The 19,076-nt window shown below is 40.1% G+C and overlaps 1 protein-coding gene across 2 annotated transcripts in view; it reads left to right on the forward strand.

The window, feature by feature from the left end:
- The window catches only part of LOC144013606 (uncharacterized), a 43,155-nt gene extending 25,743 nt beyond the window's left edge, over positions 1 to 17,412 (forward strand). For both annotated transcript variants that reach the window (XM_077512682.1, XM_077512681.1), the window contains exons 7-16: positions 4,856 to 5,339; positions 5,458 to 5,617; positions 5,729 to 5,845; positions 6,451 to 6,561; positions 6,710 to 6,860; positions 6,952 to 7,576; positions 7,670 to 7,823; positions 7,913 to 8,002; positions 8,361 to 8,556; positions 10,694 to 17,412. In XM_077512682.1, coding sequence (XP_077368808.1) covers positions 4,856 to 5,339; positions 5,458 to 5,617; positions 5,729 to 5,845; positions 6,451 to 6,561; positions 6,710 to 6,860; positions 6,952 to 7,576; positions 7,670 to 7,823; positions 7,913 to 8,002; positions 8,361 to 8,556; positions 10,694 to 16,980 — 8,375 coding nt within the window. In that variant the 3' untranslated portion in view covers positions 16,981 to 17,412. The remainder of the gene's footprint in view (positions 1 to 4,855; positions 5,340 to 5,457; positions 5,618 to 5,728; positions 5,846 to 6,450; positions 6,562 to 6,709; positions 6,861 to 6,951; positions 7,577 to 7,669; positions 7,824 to 7,912; positions 8,003 to 8,360; positions 8,557 to 10,693) is intronic.
- The last annotated feature ends 1,664 nt before the right edge of the window (positions 17,413 to 19,076 follow it).

The raw sequence follows: 19,076 nt of genomic DNA on the forward strand, positions 1-19,076 counted from the left end.
AGAGGTTCTGGGTTTGAATCTCAGCTCTGGTCTTGCTACATGGCATTTGCGTGTTCACCCCATGCGAGAATGGCTTTTCTGCTGATTCTCCTGCTTCTTCCCATTATATAAAAACAAACAAACATCCAAGTTAGTATGGGTATGAATGTGAAGGTAAATTGTTGACTTGGTGCCCTGTGATTGACCAGACCAGGGTGTACGCATCATTTTCATGCACACAAGCGCACACCCACACGTGCACATAGACACACACTGCTGGTATCGGGCTGAAACCTCATTAATCACAATTTGGTAAATTACACGTTTTTCCTACGTTTTTGGACAATCCACGTGTGTGGGTGTTATTTTTATGAATTATTGAATGTATGAATATTAATCTAAAGTGCTTCTCTCTTTGATGAGAAAATGTTCAGGGTTGAGCCGTTTTTGGGGTCACCTGAAAAGTGCCGATTTGGGAGGTAAAAGGTTTTGGCCTGACACAAGCGTTTTACTAATTCAATGAAAATGAACACTGAAAATCAAACATAGCTTTTGAATTGTTTGAATAGAATTATTTTTGAAAACAAACTGATGAAACAGGCCTGAACAAAACTGATGTTAGCCATAACTCGTAACTAACCTTTAACTCAGTGTTTCTCAACCCTGGTCATTGGGGCCCACAGCTGATTCCAATGACAGCTCATCAGCAATCTCTGGTGAAGTCTGATAACGATCTTCAGCTACGTGAAATATGGAAACATGGAAAACAGACTGGATAGTGTACTACGAGGACCAGGGTTGAGAAACACTGCCTTAACTAATAGCACAACTAAAACTTGAGATAATTGCAAACAAATTATTTATGTAACTTTCAGTGAGACTTATACACCTCTCAGCAGGTATTTTGCTCAAATCTTCATGACCAAACTGCTCAACTTGTCTCGGGTATGGATGGATGCTTTTCCAGATGGCCTGTTTCAGTTCCTTCCTTTGATGTTCAATAGAATTTTTATTTGGGCTCATAGAACGCCACTTCAGAATAGTCCAGTCTTATGCTCTTAGCCATTCCTGTATTTTATTTATTTATTTATTTTTTAAGATGTATTTTGGTTCTTTATACTGTTGTAAGACCCATGGCCTGGGCCTGAGACCAAGCTTTTTGACACATGTCCATGTTTCAAACTATGGACAGTGTTTCTTGGGGTGCTTTGGTTTTGGATCTGTGAGCACTGAGCTGATGTGTGTTGCCAAAACGTTGCAGTTTTGAATTGTTTGGTCATGGGACGTTCTCTCAGAATCTTTAACGTCCAACATGCAGTTTGGCAAATTCCACTCTCACTTTTTATTTTTTAACAATGGCGTCTTCCATCCGATCATCTCCTATGAAGTCTGCTTTTACTCACATGACGACAGGTGGTGTAATCTGACACTAATATACCCTGAGCTTGGAGTACACCTTTAATTTCTTTGGCGGTTGTTCTGAGCACTGTTGTTGCCATTCGTGTTAGCAGTGTCTTCATTTTGTCATCAGGGAAGTTGGCTGCAGTCCTGTGGATCTTAAATTTCTGAATATGTTCAACTGTAGTCACAACATCAAGCCCCTTGGAGACTCACATTTGCCTTTTAACGTGCTTCTAAATTTTCTTTCTAAACTCTTTAACCAACTTGCTCCTTAGTTTTCTCTGGTCTATAATGTGTGGTACACACCATGTCACCTTGAAGACACGTGATGCTAACAAGACACACTTGGTTGAATATATTCTTATAGTCAAAGTATTTTCAACCTTTTCTGGGGTGCCATCCATTTTTGTCCAAGTCTGTTTCATGAGTTGTACCTCTTTTTTTCTTCTTCTTTTTTTCCCCCCTGTTAAAGCAATGTTTGATTTTCATTGGTTTATTTTTATTACATTATTTTAACCACTATGTTTTTCTTTCATTCACATAGGGGTGACAACAGTTTTTTTTTCCGTATATATACATACCTACACAGAGCAATAAACTAAACGCGCATGTGCGCGCGCACACCCACGCACATGCACACGCATTTTCAGTGCATAAATGCACATGTACTGTTTTTGCATTAAACAATGTAATTTTCAGGATTTGCATGGTATTGGCATATGAAATTCAATATAATGAATTTCCCTCACCTCATTTTTCTAGTATTGAAATGGCTAGTGTTGAACTGTATTTCGTTTATAACCACTGTAACTGCTTTATGCAACAATATAATAGTGTAACGTGATTACCCTCTAGTGGCCGAAATTATGACATGCAACCTGATATGCACAATATACAGAGCTGTACACGACCATCTACAGTTTAGAAGCTCTTCAACCAAATTTGTTTTTAATACTGAATTGTAATTATCCACACATTTTAAAATTTTACACAAAATAAGTAATTACAATACCATTGAATAACTTGCATTTTTGAACAAAAATATTTAGTTTTAGTGTTTGAATGTTGTGTGTCAATAATTTATTCATCCTCAGAGGAGCGCAGTTATGCTGGCTCAAACTTTGGTTTAGAAAAGGTGAATTGAGTTTACACTTAGCCAAGCTTGTATGATGTCATGATCCAGATTCCCAATTTGTTGTGGTTTTATAACAAATAAAACTCCTTTGTTAATTCAGTATTAAGTTACCAATTCCAAATTATTTTGTTAATATCAGGCTACTTTCATGAGGGTATAATTAATAATTCAGTATTCTGAGAGGAGGCCTTTTAATTCTTACTCCTTTTGTTTTTCTATCTGGTGGTTAGCATTATTAGTACCCTGAAATTAATGGGTGATTTTCCATGCACACATTAGTAACTTTTTTCAGTTTTGGGTTTTATAAAGGAAATTGAAAAACGGCTAAGTCCTGAATTGGATATACAAAGGACAGCTGAAAGGTTGTTCGTCAGTGATTAGGGCTGGGTTTAAAATATCGATATATCGTATCGATACGCCTTTTCATATCCGTATCGATATATTGATAGCCCTCACACACACACACACACACACGCACACACAAAACATCCAACACACACAAACAAATGCTCCCAAGCCCGCAAACAGTGTATCGCCACGGCAACAATGTGCTACAATATAAAAACCTTTTGTAACTTTTCATCTTAAACATCTTAACATGAAACGTGCAAATTTTGAAGCCGATTGCATACATTTTGATGTGTGTTTAAAGTTTGGTGAGGTTTCTTTCACGTTAAGGGTCTCAAAAATGTGATTGTTTGTGGAGCATAATAATAATAATTCCTACAGAAACAATAGGGAGTTCGCAGCGATCGCTGTTTGGGCCCTAATAAAATCAGAGGCACTTAATAGGGCACTAAAGGAGGATTTTTCCAAAGATCATTCTAATATTCTTTTGTCAGGTTACACACAGAGTTTTAACATGACATAAGTTCAACTGCAAACTCCCCATTAAGAAGTTACACAAACACAATCACAAACAGTGATTTTCAAAAAAAAATTGGTGGTATTTTCATCGTCTTGACCTTTAATACCGTGCAAACGTCTTACACAAGCTTTCATTTAGTTATTTTCACTGCAATCAATTTGCGAGAATGAATTGTTTTAAACTAGGATGATACAGTGTGAAATATGCAATTATTATACAAAAACAAAACATTTTCCACAAAACCTATACAGTAGGGATGTAACGATAAGCCCAATATCGTCATATCGTGATATTAAAACTGCCACAATATCGTCATCGTCGTCATGTTCACGATATTTTAATGCAACAGTTAACTGTTAAAAAAAAAAAAAAAAAAAAAAAAGTCAGGTTGATTTCCATTTGTACAGTTCTAGCGCCCTCTCATGGCTAGTTTTTTAGTGCAATTTAATTCTCATTAGGGATGTTTCGGCCCTTCTATGTTTAAAAACTACACTAATTGTCAGATAAAAGGGAACGTTACATGCCTGTGAAGCAAGTCAATGTGGAGGAACTCAATGTGTGCGTGCATTCGCAATACAACATAAACATTACATAATAATAATAATAATAATAATAACATTGCTGTTATGTACAAAAGCACAATATTGTGCTTTTTTTTTTAGTATGAGCTCTTTTTTTTCTTTTTTTTTTAACAATATTGACCTTTTTTTTTTTAAATATTGCCAACCTCCCTACAATATCGTGATAATTATTGTATCGTGAGCTTCATATCGTGATAATATCGTATTCTGACGTTTGCATATCGTTACATCCCTGCTATAGAGTGTTGGTACATGTGCTAAAGAGGAACCCAACCAGTATCACTACTAGCTGCAATTCCAGTTGTCACCTCACAAGTGCATTGCGTCGACAGACATTACTGACAGTCGATTACATGATATTTTGCAACAGAAATTACATTTACAAGTACTGGGCAAGATCCTTCCTGCCACTGGCATACAGCTGTTACAATATACTGTATCTATACACGTGTATTGTATTGAAAAGAAAACAAATTCAGTGTGTACCCCTGGTTAAAAAAGAAAAGCCAAAATGGATACCTAAAAGTTTGTGTCCTGTCTAGTAAATGAACGGTGTTGCCAATGCCACTCAAATATCTAGTTTGTTCTTTCTTCTCATCCATTTCCTCTCTGTTATCCGCTAACAGAGAACTAAAGCAACAGCAGTCGGGCCAATTAGCTTTTCTTCTTCACACAATTGGGCCGTGTTCTTTGTGGCTTAAATACATAATAAACTGACGCTGTTTCCTGATAAATCATTATTTAATAATTGTCCAGTTCCGACTAGTTAAACTCACCCAGTGTGTGGCTGGCTAAGACTTTTGTAAAGTACTATATGTCACTGTAATCAACAACAACAATGAAGCTCACTCAATGTCAATTATAATGTCTTGCTGTTTTTCCACCTGACAGCTTCAAAGGAATGTAAACAAAATGAGGATGAAACTCCCCAAGAAGAAAAGTCAGAGGACCCCTCCACAGATGCATGTCCCTCACCTCAACCTGTGTCTGAACCTGTTGTAGCGCAGAGTAATTCTGAGTCCATAAAAAGTCACACTTCAGTTGAAACAACTGAAGAATCAGATTCCTCCATACCGCCCATAAAAACATCTGATCCACAATCCCAAACCACGTTAAAATCCGAACACAACGAAACGAAGGCTGTTTTGAACTCCTTGACGTCGTATGTAATACCAAAGAAGCAATCTGGACTTCAGCCCTCATCAAGCCACATGGCAGCCTCGTCCCAGAAGCCTCCGGTCCCAGCCCTGCTGAACGAGACCCGAAATCTGCCTGTGCCGCCAGCACCAAGCGCTCCCCCCTCCCGACCTTCTCAGCCAAATAATCAAGTCAGGCAGAGCATCCAGCGCTCCCTCACCAGCATCTTGTACAAAAGGTAAGTCGTCAATATATTCATCATTTGAAGTATTTTATGTTTGTTAAAGCAAGACATTCTCATGACAATATTAAAATCTGCCTAATATATTGACTAACTTGTCTTTATGTTTGTCAAGGGTTTGTGACTGCGAGGAGTTGGACATGTCTGAAAGTGATGCTGCAAAGCTTGTCGCAAGCATTGAGGTGGAGATGTTTGACATATTTCGCAATACGGACAGCAAATACATGAACAAGTACAGAACAATTATGTTCAACTTGAAAGATCCAAAAAACAAGGTTTGCGCAAACTCAAGTGCTATTTTATGTTTTTTGTGACTATACTGCGCTATTCAAGATGACAGGTTCTGTATGTACAGTACCTAGTAATGCCAGATTATTTTTCTCTAGGGCTTGTTGTATCGAGTTGTGCAAGGAGACATCAGTCCTTTCAGACTCGTCAGGATGAGCCAAAAGGACATGCAGGCTACCAAGGCCCCAGACCACAATATGAAGGACGCATCAGGGGTAAGTAAATCCCATTGTCTGCTGCCAATTAACTCATTCGCTCCCAGCCATTTTCACTGAAGCAATCCCGTTCGCTCCCGGCCGTTTTACTGGATTTTGACTGATTTTGCAAGGCCCACAGAAAATTGTGTTCTATTACTTATAAAAGCATGGAATCTATCAAAAGAAAGATTAAAGTATCTTCTTTCATCAGGGAAAAAAAAAAGTATGTTTCTATCTGTTTCGGTTTTGCAGTAATTCGCATTAGAAGAGAGCTAAGTTTCATCAGTTTTCACAAATCTATTTAAAATTGTAAGTAATTGAGCTTTTTTTCAACATGGCCCTGGTTGATCCCATTTGCTCTGCTGCCGCCTGCTGGCCGTTTGTGTAATAACTACCATTTTTGCAACCGTTCTTTGCAGTTGAGAGGCTGCATCAAAGCCTTATGTATGCTCTAGCATAAATAAAAAACATATAAATACGTCTTTGGGACACTTAAAACCTAAAAAAAAAGAAGACGTATATACACGTTATTGGGAGCAAATGAGCGAATACGACAGGCACTATACAGTAACACATTTTCAGTAGTTTCCCTTTGGGATCACTAACTTCCTGTTTGTTTTTAGGGTAAAGATGCAGCCGCAAAAGCGCCCAGTTTGTTGCAGCAGCCTGAAGCAGTCAAGGTTGATCTTTCCTGTTTGAACATCACTAAACCTGATAAAAGACCAGTGGGCAATGTGAGCATTTATCTTACTCCGATGCCGATAATGTTTTGATATAATCATAACCTTCTCTTGCTAACGTACTGTAATTCTCTGCACGCTGTGGTTATAATAATATTTATGTACGATAATAATAATTTGATGTTTTTTATCCTACAAACAGAAGAGAAATCTTTCTACTCCCACTCCTAAGAACAGAATAAGTGAGCCAAGCAAGCGAAGTGCACTGCCAGACGTTCTTACCTGTATGCTTAAAGACACTACCTCAGAACACAAGGCTCACCTATTTGACCTAAAATGCAAGATATGTACAGGTGAATTGAGTATGGCATTACAAGCATAGTATCTCTACATCATAAGTAGTTGTTAATATTATTACATATCTTAAATCTTTTCTTTTCAAAGGACAAATAGGGGAGGATGAACCCCCAAGCAAAAAAAATAAGGCGTCTGAATCAAGTGAAAAACCTTCTTCATGGTGGAGAAAGTCTGCAGGCGATGACTCACCACTACGAGCGCCACCTGACTTACCGGACTCACCTGACTCATCTGACTTTGATTATTCATCATCATCTAATTTTGACCCTTCTTCGCGTCTTGTTATTGACACCAGTGACTTTGCTGTCGTTGAATCTCCCGCTTCTCCCGTTAAGGATTCTGCCACCTCCTCTACTTTAGAGTCACCTGCTTCCCCTGTCAAGGAGTCACCTGCATCCCCAGTTTCAGACACTTCTAACACAACATCAAAAAGAACATATACACCTGTTGTGATTCCAGCTGTCTCCACAGTAACTATCACAAGGCGTGACCCCCGTACTGCAGCCAGTCGGAGCTATGCTTCATCATGTAGCGCCTCTGGTCCCACATGTGCATTGACGAACCAATCAGCACCTTATGCTCCTCTGACAGAGGATAGCTCGACAAAACCAAAACCATCTGTACTCAACTTGCCAGCGCCACCAACAAAACCTTTACCAAAATCTATCCTAATGAAGCCAGCCGATCCCCGACTCTATGGCACATCCTCAAGGTATTTCTAGAAATAGTTTGGTATGATGGAATAATTTTTCTTAAAATGGTGTGAAATGTCTGTATGCATTTGTTTTGGTGTATTATTTTCCAGAAATGCTATCAGTGACTCTCGAGCCAATGGTGAAACGTCACAATTCCTGGCCAAGCAAGAAGTACTGTGGAAAGGCTTCCTCAACATGCTCACTGTGTCGAAGTTTGCGACGAAGGGCTATCTGGTTTCAGGACCAACCGAACCTCTGAAATCGGTAACATTAAAAAATAATTAAATACCGGATCAACTCCATCATTATCTTTGGAGTTACACTAACATTAATGAGCATCTTGTTCACTTTAGGAACTACCTGATTCCATCGAAATTGGTGGACGAATCATGCCTCAAACTGTGTGGGATTATGTTGCCAAGCTCAAGACCAACATTACAAAGGTAAGCATCATTTGCACTCACCTCCATAATTACTGGAACAGTGAGGCCAAGTCCTTCATTTTTGCTGTTTGTAGACTGATTGTTACACCAATTAACAATGCTAAATGTCTATGCGAGGTTTCCAACATAAAATTATCTAACGGACATTTAAAAAAAAAAAAACAACTATGTGAAAACCAAGCAATTGTGAAGCTGTAATTTGATCCAGATTATGTAAGTCTATCACAAGAGGGGGAAAAAAGAAAATGAATTGGCCTCGCTGTTCACATGCTTTTTGAGTGGAGTGTGTATTAGATGAATTTGTCTTCTTGTTGCAACATTATTTACATTATATCCTTTGTTTGTTGTCATTTATCAGGAATTATGCGTGATCCGCTTTCATCCTGCTACTGAAGAAGAAGAGGTGGCATATGTCTCCCTCTTTTCGTACTTCAGCAGCAGAGGGCGTTTTGGTGTTGTTTCCAACAACAGCCGCTCCATCAAGGATGTCTACATTGTACCACTTAGCGCAGAAGAATCAGTCCCATCCATACTGCAACCTCTGGAAGGACCAGGTGCGAAATTTGACGATATTACTATTCCTACCTTCATCATAATATTTGTGTGGTTATTCAATGACCAAATATCACCAAATACCAAATATCCAAACACCAAATCTCTTGCAACACAACAGCTTATTACTTAGAAATGAAACGGACACTCTTTATTTATTAGGTTGCACATTTAGGTTGGTGGTTGAAAGTATTAACATAAAACAGCCAAACCTGATCCACCCAATGGACATGTTAAGTTGTATAATTAAATCAATTTTATATATCATGGTAGATGAGTGGTTACTACATCTGCCTCAGTTTTGAGGTTCAGATTTGGCTCTCTACTCTGGCTTTTGTGTTTAGTTTCTGCGGGCACTCCGTCCTCCTTTCACATTGCAAAAATGTGCATGTTAAGTCTTAAACTCAACTTTAAATAGGTAAGATAATAGTATTTAGTAGTATATTATTATTTTTATTATTATTAATAGGTCAAATTTAAATGGGTAATAATAGATAAATAAGTAAAAATTACTATTGTAATTATTTGATATGCGTAGGTTGTGATTCACCCAGCCCAATTAACTAAGCATGTTATGTGTAAAAAGACGTTTATTTATTCTCTACAAGGTGTCCATAAAGTAATTAAAAAACACATATTTCTTAAAACATTTTATTCAGTTGTAATGGTGATGATATTTTCAACATGACTTCCATCATTTTCAATGCATAATTGCAAATTTGATGACCCTTGCAAAATTCAGGTGAACTCAATGGAATAGGTATACATTGCCGTTGACTTCAGCACGTGGTTTAAATCTATAATCTTTGATTACACCTCAATTTTGCAAAGCGCATCAAATTATGCATTGGAAATACATGAAAAACATGTTGAAAATATTATTTATCAACAATATAATTGAATAAAATCTGATTCCTTGAGCACTTTACTTTCCTCCGTGCATTCAGGACGTGTTGGGTTCCACTATGCTCAACAACAAAAACATTGTGCTTTATGTTTTTCTTGAAATTGGCTGTTCTCGCTGCCAACCTTTCTCTTCACAGCAGATTGAGAAAAATATATAAGTAGGTCTGGGTGACAGGATCTTTTCCTTCCTCTTTGTGTCACTTTAGAATTACGTTTTGCCAAAAGATTTCGTGAGCCTGGGCTATGGTTGTAATAATCCACACAAAACGCCTAGGGCAACAACGCGCGAAAAACATGGGGCCTCACATACATTAAACTTTTATATAAAGGGGTGGGTGGTAGAAAATCCCAACCTTGCGGGCTGTAAATGGCCCCCGGACCCTAACTTTGAGACCCCTTCTTCTGAATTGTCCATTAGTACGATTGTGTGTGTGACTGGTTGTTTGTCTATATGTAACCTGAGATTGGCTGGCTAATCGGTGTACCCCGTCTCTTTTTCAGTCAGTTACTTGTAACATTTATGACAATCAATCAATCAAACTTTCTTGATATAGCACCTTTCATACATTCAAAATGCTGAACATCCATAATACAATAAAGAGAAAAAGCCACCCCACCCCCCCACATCCCCATGATGGTACCCACAGACACACCCAAAACACAACAGACACACGAAAACCACAACATGGCGGGGCACAGAAGTACCCTGTAAGGAAAGGCACCCAGGAGGAGTTCGACCACAGTGAGATGGATGAAGACCAGCCATCCCTCTCAGTGTGGAGGTCCCCCCATGAGGAAACACTGGAGCTAAATATTTAGTAACTACCAAATAAAAACATTTAAACACTAAAAGAAAACAGTTAAACACTATAGAAAATAAATAAACAAATAAAAACAAAGCTGCAAAACAATATAGATTACAATAGTTAAATTAATAAAAGGGGATAAAAAGAAAAAAAAAAAGATCAATCAAATGCCAAACTAAAAATGTAAGTCTTAAGCCTCCTCTTAAAAACATCAATATTCTCTGCAGACCTGATGCCCTCTGGCAGGCTATTCCATAGGTGAGGACCATAGTGGCTAAAGGCAGCTTCACCCTGTGTCTTGGTCCTCACCTTAGGAACAGTTAAAGGCCACTGCCAGAAGACCTCAGGAGACAAGTGGAGACAAGTGCTATTGATTGTTGTTACACGAAATCAGAACTAATCTATTTTTGTTTTTGTTTCTTCACAGGGCTTGAAAAGAACAGGCCCAATCTTCTTCTAGGTTTGGCAATTATCCAAAAAGTAAAACGTTCCGGATGTCTACTTCAGGAAATGGAAGAAAAGAAATCAAAACCTCTCTCTAAAGACCCTATGTGGATCCCAAAACCTCCGGTCCTCTATGGTTCTGACAAATTGGAGGTTTTCCAGCCCTATGGTCCCGAGACACCTACAAGCACAACTACTCCTGTTTCACCCCCTCGTCCTGGGTCACCATCAGATTTCTCTTCTAATGCAAAAACGCAACCATCACATCAGACCTCTTTTAAATCAAACACCACCGTTTCTACCTCAGGCCTTGCTTCATCGACGCAGTCCACATCTAGTAACGTCTCTGACACGAATATGAAAGAGCCCAGTGATTCACCACTCTCAACTATCTTGAATGCATTGTTTAAAAATAAGCAAAATACTGCCAAGGTCTCTAATGAGGAACATTGTACTACTAACGTAACAACAGCAATTGCTAAGGTATCTGTGTTGTCTCACGTATCCTGCTCAATGATGGATCCAATTGTTCAACAATATGGACAGAAGTCTAAAGTCAAAGATATAGTAGAAGAAAATGCATTTGATCGTCCCTATGACCCAGAGGAGGAGTATGATCCAGCAATAGGATATGGAACCATTTCATCTCAGAGCAAAGGAAACAATAATTCAGAAGACCCTCCATTATCAAGCTCTGTAGATGATGATGTGGCCTATGATCCAGAGGATGAGACTATTTTTCAAGATCTGCAACGTGATGCAAAGAAGCCGACTCAAACTAAAACGTCAAGCTGTCCAACGTCATTTCCAATTTCCACACCGGTTGGCACACCGTCTGTTGCCAAAACTACACCCCAAACATCTTCTCTAACTTCAGTTCCACAGAACCTTCCCACAGGTACTGTAGTCGTCTCAGCTGCGACACTGACTGAGCAGCAGCGAATGCTTGAGGAACTTAATAAACAGATTGAAGAGCAAAAACGACAGTTAAAGGAACAGGAAGAGGCACTTCGTCAACAAAGAGAGGCCGTTGGTATGTTCATGGCTCAATTTTCTGGTACCGATTCCATGATGTCGTCTCCCTCGAAGTCACTGCCTCTCAGTCAAGTCACATCCCTTCAGAGTGGTAAAATTCACTCAGAGTCTAGACATTCAGAATCAAAAGATTCAAAGCCACAAGAGGCCCACAGTCGAAGCGAGACAGTAGAGGCTCACGGCAGGGAGTCACAAACCGAGAGGCAAAAAGGCACAGATGCCATTCCTTGTTTAAATATCACATCAGTTGCAGAACAAGCTGAGGTGTCTGATAATAGAAAGGATAATGAAAAGTCTTCTGCCGGTGAGATTGAGGAGTCTGATGTACCTTATGATCCAGAGGATGAACTTTTCAATGAAATCCAAGATGATGTATTTCAAGCAGTCAACACAAAGATTGAAGGTTCCTCTTTACCGAGACAATATGCATCGCCAATTGCATATCACAGCAAAAGACGTAGGTCATCACCGAAGAGGCGAAGCCATCGTGAAAGAGATCGCTGCAGAAGTCCTTCAAGGAGATCCCAGCAGCGTTCTGTTTCACGTTCCAGGAAACACAGAGAAAGGGATAGACACAGAAAAAGTGAGAGAGACCGGTCAAAGCATAGAACCAGAGACCACTCTGAACGCCAGACACGTCACCATAAGTCACACAGTACACGCCGGCATTCCCATGATCGTAGGCCGTCGCCATCCCCTCCTAGTGAAAATGATTTGATGTCACATGCACCGAAAGAATTCAGGGCATCCACAAATATCACTGAGAAACAAACAGAGAACCAAGTTCCTTTAAAATGTGAGTTGAACCCAGATGTTAGACAATGTGAGCCTAGTAAGACAACATACCCCCCACTTTCCATGAAAAATACCAGCGATGAATGCAATTTAAAATCTGATATATGTAACCAAGACATTTTACAAGAAAATTTGCCCAATTTAAAACTTGAAACTTCACAACCACCAAAATTCAATGAACCGTTGATAAACAAGGAGAGTGTCCCAGATAACTCAGTTAATGTGTTACCTGCACAGATGAATAAACAGCTGGGAACAAGCGGAGATAAATTTGAAAATTCAATCCCTCTAAGAGAGAGTGACCCCCCACTTCGAGATTCCCCTGAGAGCCCTGATCCTGATCCACGGTTTATCAAACAAAGTAGCGAAGAAAATAATCCCTCTACTGAATGTGATAAAATCATAGATTGCCAGACACCAATAAGTAACCTGACACCAGCTGTGGAAGTAAAAAAATTCCAGCTTCCTTTAAGCCAAGAGACTTTGTTGAACATACCACCACACTTTGAAGGTACATCAATTGGCAATCTTATATTTAAAGCACTTAATATACAGAGTGCAGATTCAGGAAAGCTAAATGTGACAAAGGAAGAAAGTGAGGGGAAATATTTAGATCAGAAACATTCAGAAATTCAGAGTCAAGGGGCTGGATCTTTAAATCCAGCTGTGGAAATAAGTAATTCTTCTGGACCTGAAGTGGGACAAGGTCTAAAATGTTCAAGAATGGGTAATGATCCAGAGCAAGATACTAAAGTTATTAATCTGACAGTAGATGAAAATATGTCCCAGTCACAACAACCAGCAAGCGAGCAAGGTGTCAGGGATATTGGAGGTTCACCTAATCAAGGCAGGATTTCAGATTTGACAATAAATCTCGATGACCCCGGCATCAAAATCAAGAGTTTTCTTCAGGTGAATGATTTACAGCAACATCAAAGAGATGTTGACTTAATTTTAAGACCTTGCGATCCAGAAAGTAGTTCAAAGTCAAATTTATCCACGTACTCTGATGATAGGCATCTGTGTACAGCATCCCAAGTAATGTCAGATGAAAAGCATCAAAATGAAAAATGCTTGAAAAAGGAAGAGACATCTATGCGTCGACCAGGGCCAACTATAAATTATGGGCATTTTCCATCCAGCACTTCATGTACGGGACAAGAGAGTGTTGAATCGGCACACCATTTCAAGGAAGCACAGTATCATATTAAGTTTGAAAGGAGTGTGCATAGCCTTGACATAAAATTATCAGAAAGCTTACATGATCAAAGAAGGCATGATGTCAGAGAAGTTTGTTCTTTAGTCTCCGGCCAAGGTATGGCTTGTATGGGTGGTCAAGATTTTAGTCATGGAGTTGACTCACATGTTCCAGATAGAGGCATTGGAGAAACACTTAAAGATAGGAACTATGTAAACATTCAAGGAATCAAGCATGACCAATGTCCTGAGAGGACAAATGAAAAAAATTGTCAACAAGACCAATATGCTCTTTCTAATATAAAAGCAGATTGGCAAACTGAAAAAACTGGTCCAAGCATTCACAACGTTCAAAATATGGAACTGTTTGAGTGTAAAACATATGTTGATTGGAAATGTCCAGGATCAGTTGGAGAAACCGTAAGAATAGGGCAAGACAGACAAGATGAAGGTAAAGTCCATCAGCCCGGTTGGAGAGGAACAGCAATGGAAAGCCATGACCCTGAAAAAATAGCGACCGGTTTTATAGACCCTTGTAAACCACTGGTTGAAATGGGAGGGACAAATGTAGGGCCTTTAAAGCATGATATCAGAAGACCAGGTGGTTCAGATGTCGCTGGACCAAGGGAGGAGATGATGTATCCAGATGTAGAAGTCCCTGTATATGATAGGAGAGAACCGGGTAGTCCAGATTTCACCAGAGCAGGGACTGATTTCAGAGGACCCAATAGGAATAACTGGAATGGTCCTGAGAGGTTAGGTGGCGACATGAGAATTGCTTTCCATAGGAGAGAACCAGGTTTTACTGATTTCAGAGCACAGGAACCTAACATTGGAAATCCAGCTATGGTTGATCGTGCTCGTGACATGAACACTGTAGGTCCTGATTTAAGAGAACCAAGACCTGAAAATAAACATCCAGCTATAAATAGTTTAGGTTATGGTGTGAGAGGACCAGGTGTCCCAGACCACTTAGGATCATGTTTTGAAAGAGGTGTGGATGGGGGGGGCCCTGGCCCTGTACATGACAGTAGAGGGCAGCGAGGTCCAGGAGACCATGATGTCAGGGGACTAGGGCCTGATGGAAGAAAATCAGGACTGGAATGTCCAACAATCGACACAAAAGGACTTGCAGGCTCACATTTCAGTGGGCCAGGGATTGAAAGGAGAGAATCATCAATCTACCATCCTGATGTTGAGAGAAACAGATCTGAATGTCCAGATTTTAGCAGAATGGAACCTAGAGAAGAAAGAGGATTACCATTTTTTGCTGGACCAGGTCGTGAGAGGATAGGAGGCAATAACCAGAGAGAACATGGATTTAAAAGGAGCTCAGTAGAGGATCAAGTTCCTTCTGGTGCTTGGAGAGACCAACACCCTGATGACTTAGGCCATAATAAGCACGGACCTAGTAGACCAGCATGGGACCCTCAGTCAGAAAGACGGAATCCAAACATGGAGGCAGCCTTGCATGACTGGAGAGGGCCAGATATTAGGGGACCAGGATCTGAAACAGATGACCCAGGGCCTGATAACCGAAGACATCAACCACTTATGGAAAAAAGAATGATAGAAGCAAGAATTCCAAACCAACCAGGGGTTCAACATATGGAAAACACAGAGTTCCCGGATCCAGATAGGGAGGAAATGAGGTACAGCAGTGTTTTTTCTGACAGGAGAGGCACAGATAATCGATTTGGAGGAATGAGAAATCCCAACATTGAGGGCTTGGGGCCTGACAGACGAGAACCAGAAGACCGTGATCGCCAAAACAGAAATTTTGAGAGAGATCCAGGGGGACCAGGTCCTAATTGGAGAAATAATGGCCCATCATTCATGGGGCCAGGAAACAGGCAGAACAACAGATCAGACCAAGATAACAGGGAAGATCCAAGAAATAGAAGGAAATGTGACTTGGAATTTAGCCATGAAGCAAAATGGAAAGGGACAGATTGCAGGTACCCAGCACCAGATCATAGAGGCCCAGATGCTGAGAAACGCTGGTCTGATGGACGTGAAACTCAATTTAAAAATGAGTTGAACCGTCAAGATAACAGGTATCGTCGGCCGATTCCAGAGGGCGTTGATGTAGACGTTTTTGAATATAATACAGGGGGACCTTGTAATGCACCAAGGGGCCCTGTGGTTAGGGAGCATGAGCACACACCTGATTGGACACCTTCAGGGCCGAGGAGAATCCCTGACGATGACTGGGATAGTCCTGACTGTAGGGATCCGAGGCCTTTCCAAGATCATGCTGATATGGGGTGTGCTAGGCCCGATAGAGTAGGACCTGGGAACGACTGTAGAGAGACTGGTAGAGGAGGTGCTGAGCCAAGATGGGGATCAGAAAACATGGACTGCAGACAACAAGGCCATGAAAGGAGAGTTCCAGTCGGTGGAGTACGAGGAAGAAGAGGTCCAAGCATGGAACGGCACAGGGGGGTTCCTAATCGAAATGATTCATTCCGAAACAAAAGAGAAGATGAGATGCAGGACAACAACGACCGAAGAGGAATAGGAGATAGAAACATTCGACACAATGAAAATCTGTATCTTGAAAGGCCAGGGAGTGATGGTAGAATTTTACATCCGAGAGCAATAGAAAGAGAAAGGGAAGATTTAGACGTTGAAGGTCCTATGCCAGGTGGTCAAAGAGCTGAACCTGGATTTAGAATGCCAGACTCTGACGTGAGAAGGGTTATTCATAACAGAATAGATATGAGGGGGGCACCTGACAATCAAAGACAGGAACATGGGCCCGGAGGGTGGGAAACAGACACTCAAGTCCCTGTGTGGAATCGAAGAGGTGAGGACAAAATGGCCGCAGTTTTAGATTCAAGGGAACCCAATCCTGCCGCAAAGGGTGGCATGAAATTTCCTGACACGAGGGGCCGTGGACGGTATAATAGACGAGGGTTAAGTAGCCGAGGTAGGAACCCAAGACAGAAGTGTCAAGAAGTCGGTGGTCCTCAGAGGGGAAATTGGGGTAGTTCAGAAAATCCACAAAGTCAGCAAGGAGCAAGAAGTCCAAAAGCAAGGGCTGGCTTGCTGCCCACTCCAACCGAAGGCCGTTTATGCTTACCAAATCATAAAATGAGTAATCCCAGAATGTTCAGCATAAAACAAAAGCAAATAGGCCGCCACATGAACAGGCAGTGGATTAGAGGTAGATCATTTAGTCCAGGAAGACATGAGGCGGAAAGAGGTCCTGCTGACGTTGGGAGTAGTAATATGCGATAACAAAAGTGACAAATAATGGAGCCTGAGATTTGTGTCCAAAAACATAATCATAGAATGGCTTCATGTTAATACACATTAAAAAAAAAAATCCATGCTGTCAATCATAATATATTAGTTGGACATACCTTAACGTTTAACAACATGACCAAAATCAACATGATGATTGCAACATGAAATCTCAGCAGGTATTTGTGTTAACAATGTTTTTTGTCTCGCTTGTCTCAGTCATGAAATTATATGAGCCCATGTATGATTCCCTTTGATTGGGACTAAATGTGTATTAGTCCCAAAGAAGTCAGATCATGGAACATTTTTTTGAAGATTTAACACATTTGTACATAAATGTATATGTTTAGTTTACAGTGTATATGTTGCTTCAGTTTATGACCCTTTTACAACAACAAAAACAAATTAAAAGGCCTAGCTTTTCAATTTGGGGTGTGAGTCATTATTTATTTTATTTTTTTATTAGAGAGTTATTAGAGTCATTGAAGGCTTCAGTTGTCCATAGGTGTGAGTGGTTGTCTGTCATGTGATTGACTGTCTCCTTTCACCCCAAATCAGATGACGTAGGCTGAGGACCATCCAAAATCCTCATGAGCAAGAGTACAACTGAGAATGGAAAGATTTGTTTGTTTTTTAAATAATCATACATTTATGGTATATTCTTAAACCAGGGAGCTCCATGTTTGGTCCTCGAGAGTCCTACCCCATATCCAGCCTGTTTTCCATGTCTCCCTCCTCCAGCATAGCTGAATCAAATGATCAGCAAGCTCTGCAGAAGCCTGATAATCATCCTGATTATATGATTGATGTGTGTTGGAGGTGGAAGACATGGAAAACATGGTTTGAGGACACAAACTTGTCTCAAACTTTAAACACGTCAACCTTGCTAAATACAGTTCAGTACATGAATAGAAAATAGAAAAGAAATTTCTTTTCACTGCCACACAGGTACAACAAAATTTCCTAAACCCCAATTCCAGTGATGTTGAGACATTAAAATGATTTACAAATGTTGTTAAACTATTTTCTACGTCACTTACCCGACACATCCAAATTTGATTAACTTTATTTATGGTTTGCAAATACTGTTTCAATTTGAATTTTGGGACAAAGCAACAAAAGAGGGAGACGTTAGGAATGCTCAGAAAACACCTATTGGAACATTCCACAGATCAACAGGTTGATTGGAAACTAAATAAACTGACACCCTCTCCACAGTGAGGAAAAACTGCACCTATCTGAAATCCCTCAGGGCAGAGCTTGGAGCAATGGCGAAAATGTGAGCGAGTAAATGTAGTCGGAGATATAAGGAGGTTGTCGGTTGTTTTCCCAGGGAGGGGCTGTGGTGTCAAGGAGTAGCAGGTTAAAGTCTATTGCCTTGCCAAAGAGAAGAATTTTTGTCCAAAGTGACACAAACCTGGTCCCAGAACTAAGCACTTACTGCAATCTCGATCTCATATGACAGTGTTTATGTTTACAACTAACTGATGATGTCTGACACTGTTGGTAGGTTGACTCATCTGCAATCCTGCTCCTCTCTAAGCCAGTGCCAGGAATGTCAATATTCCACTCGGAATGGGGGGGGGGGGTGACCTCAAACACGTCTTCAGCTTGTGTTGTTTCAGTCTCATTATCCCCAAGTTTGTTCTATGGAGTTAAACTGTGTTGCAGTTGCACACATTAGTGAATATTGTGACTATTGATACATTGGCTTGTTTTTTTTCCGTGAATTGGATTCCGCCCGTTGCTGCCATCTGAAACGCACACCTTCCACTTTATATGTACACAGTAAGGTTTTACGGAAAAGTGGCTTTATTTGTTCTTACAACATGTCGCTGTATCAGCTATCAAGTGTACATACAACAGTCACCCACAAATAATAAATAGTCTTTAATTGTTTATGTAATAGTTACAGCACCGCCAGTACATAGTGGATGTGGTCAATGCAGAGTTCACTGTCCAAAAAAGAGAAAAGAACACCTAAGATTACCGAATTTATTTTACAATGTCTGATTTCTTCATCCACAAGTTTTATTTGGCATTTGATTCGAGAGATTCAACATTATGAAACAAAATTAATACAACCCCCA

Source organism: Festucalex cinctus, chromosome 2, assembly GCF_051991245.1.
Source record: "Festucalex cinctus isolate MCC-2025b chromosome 2, RoL_Fcin_1.0, whole genome shotgun sequence".
NCBI classification, from domain to species: domain Eukaryota; kingdom Metazoa; phylum Chordata; class Actinopteri; order Syngnathiformes; family Syngnathidae; genus Festucalex; species Festucalex cinctus.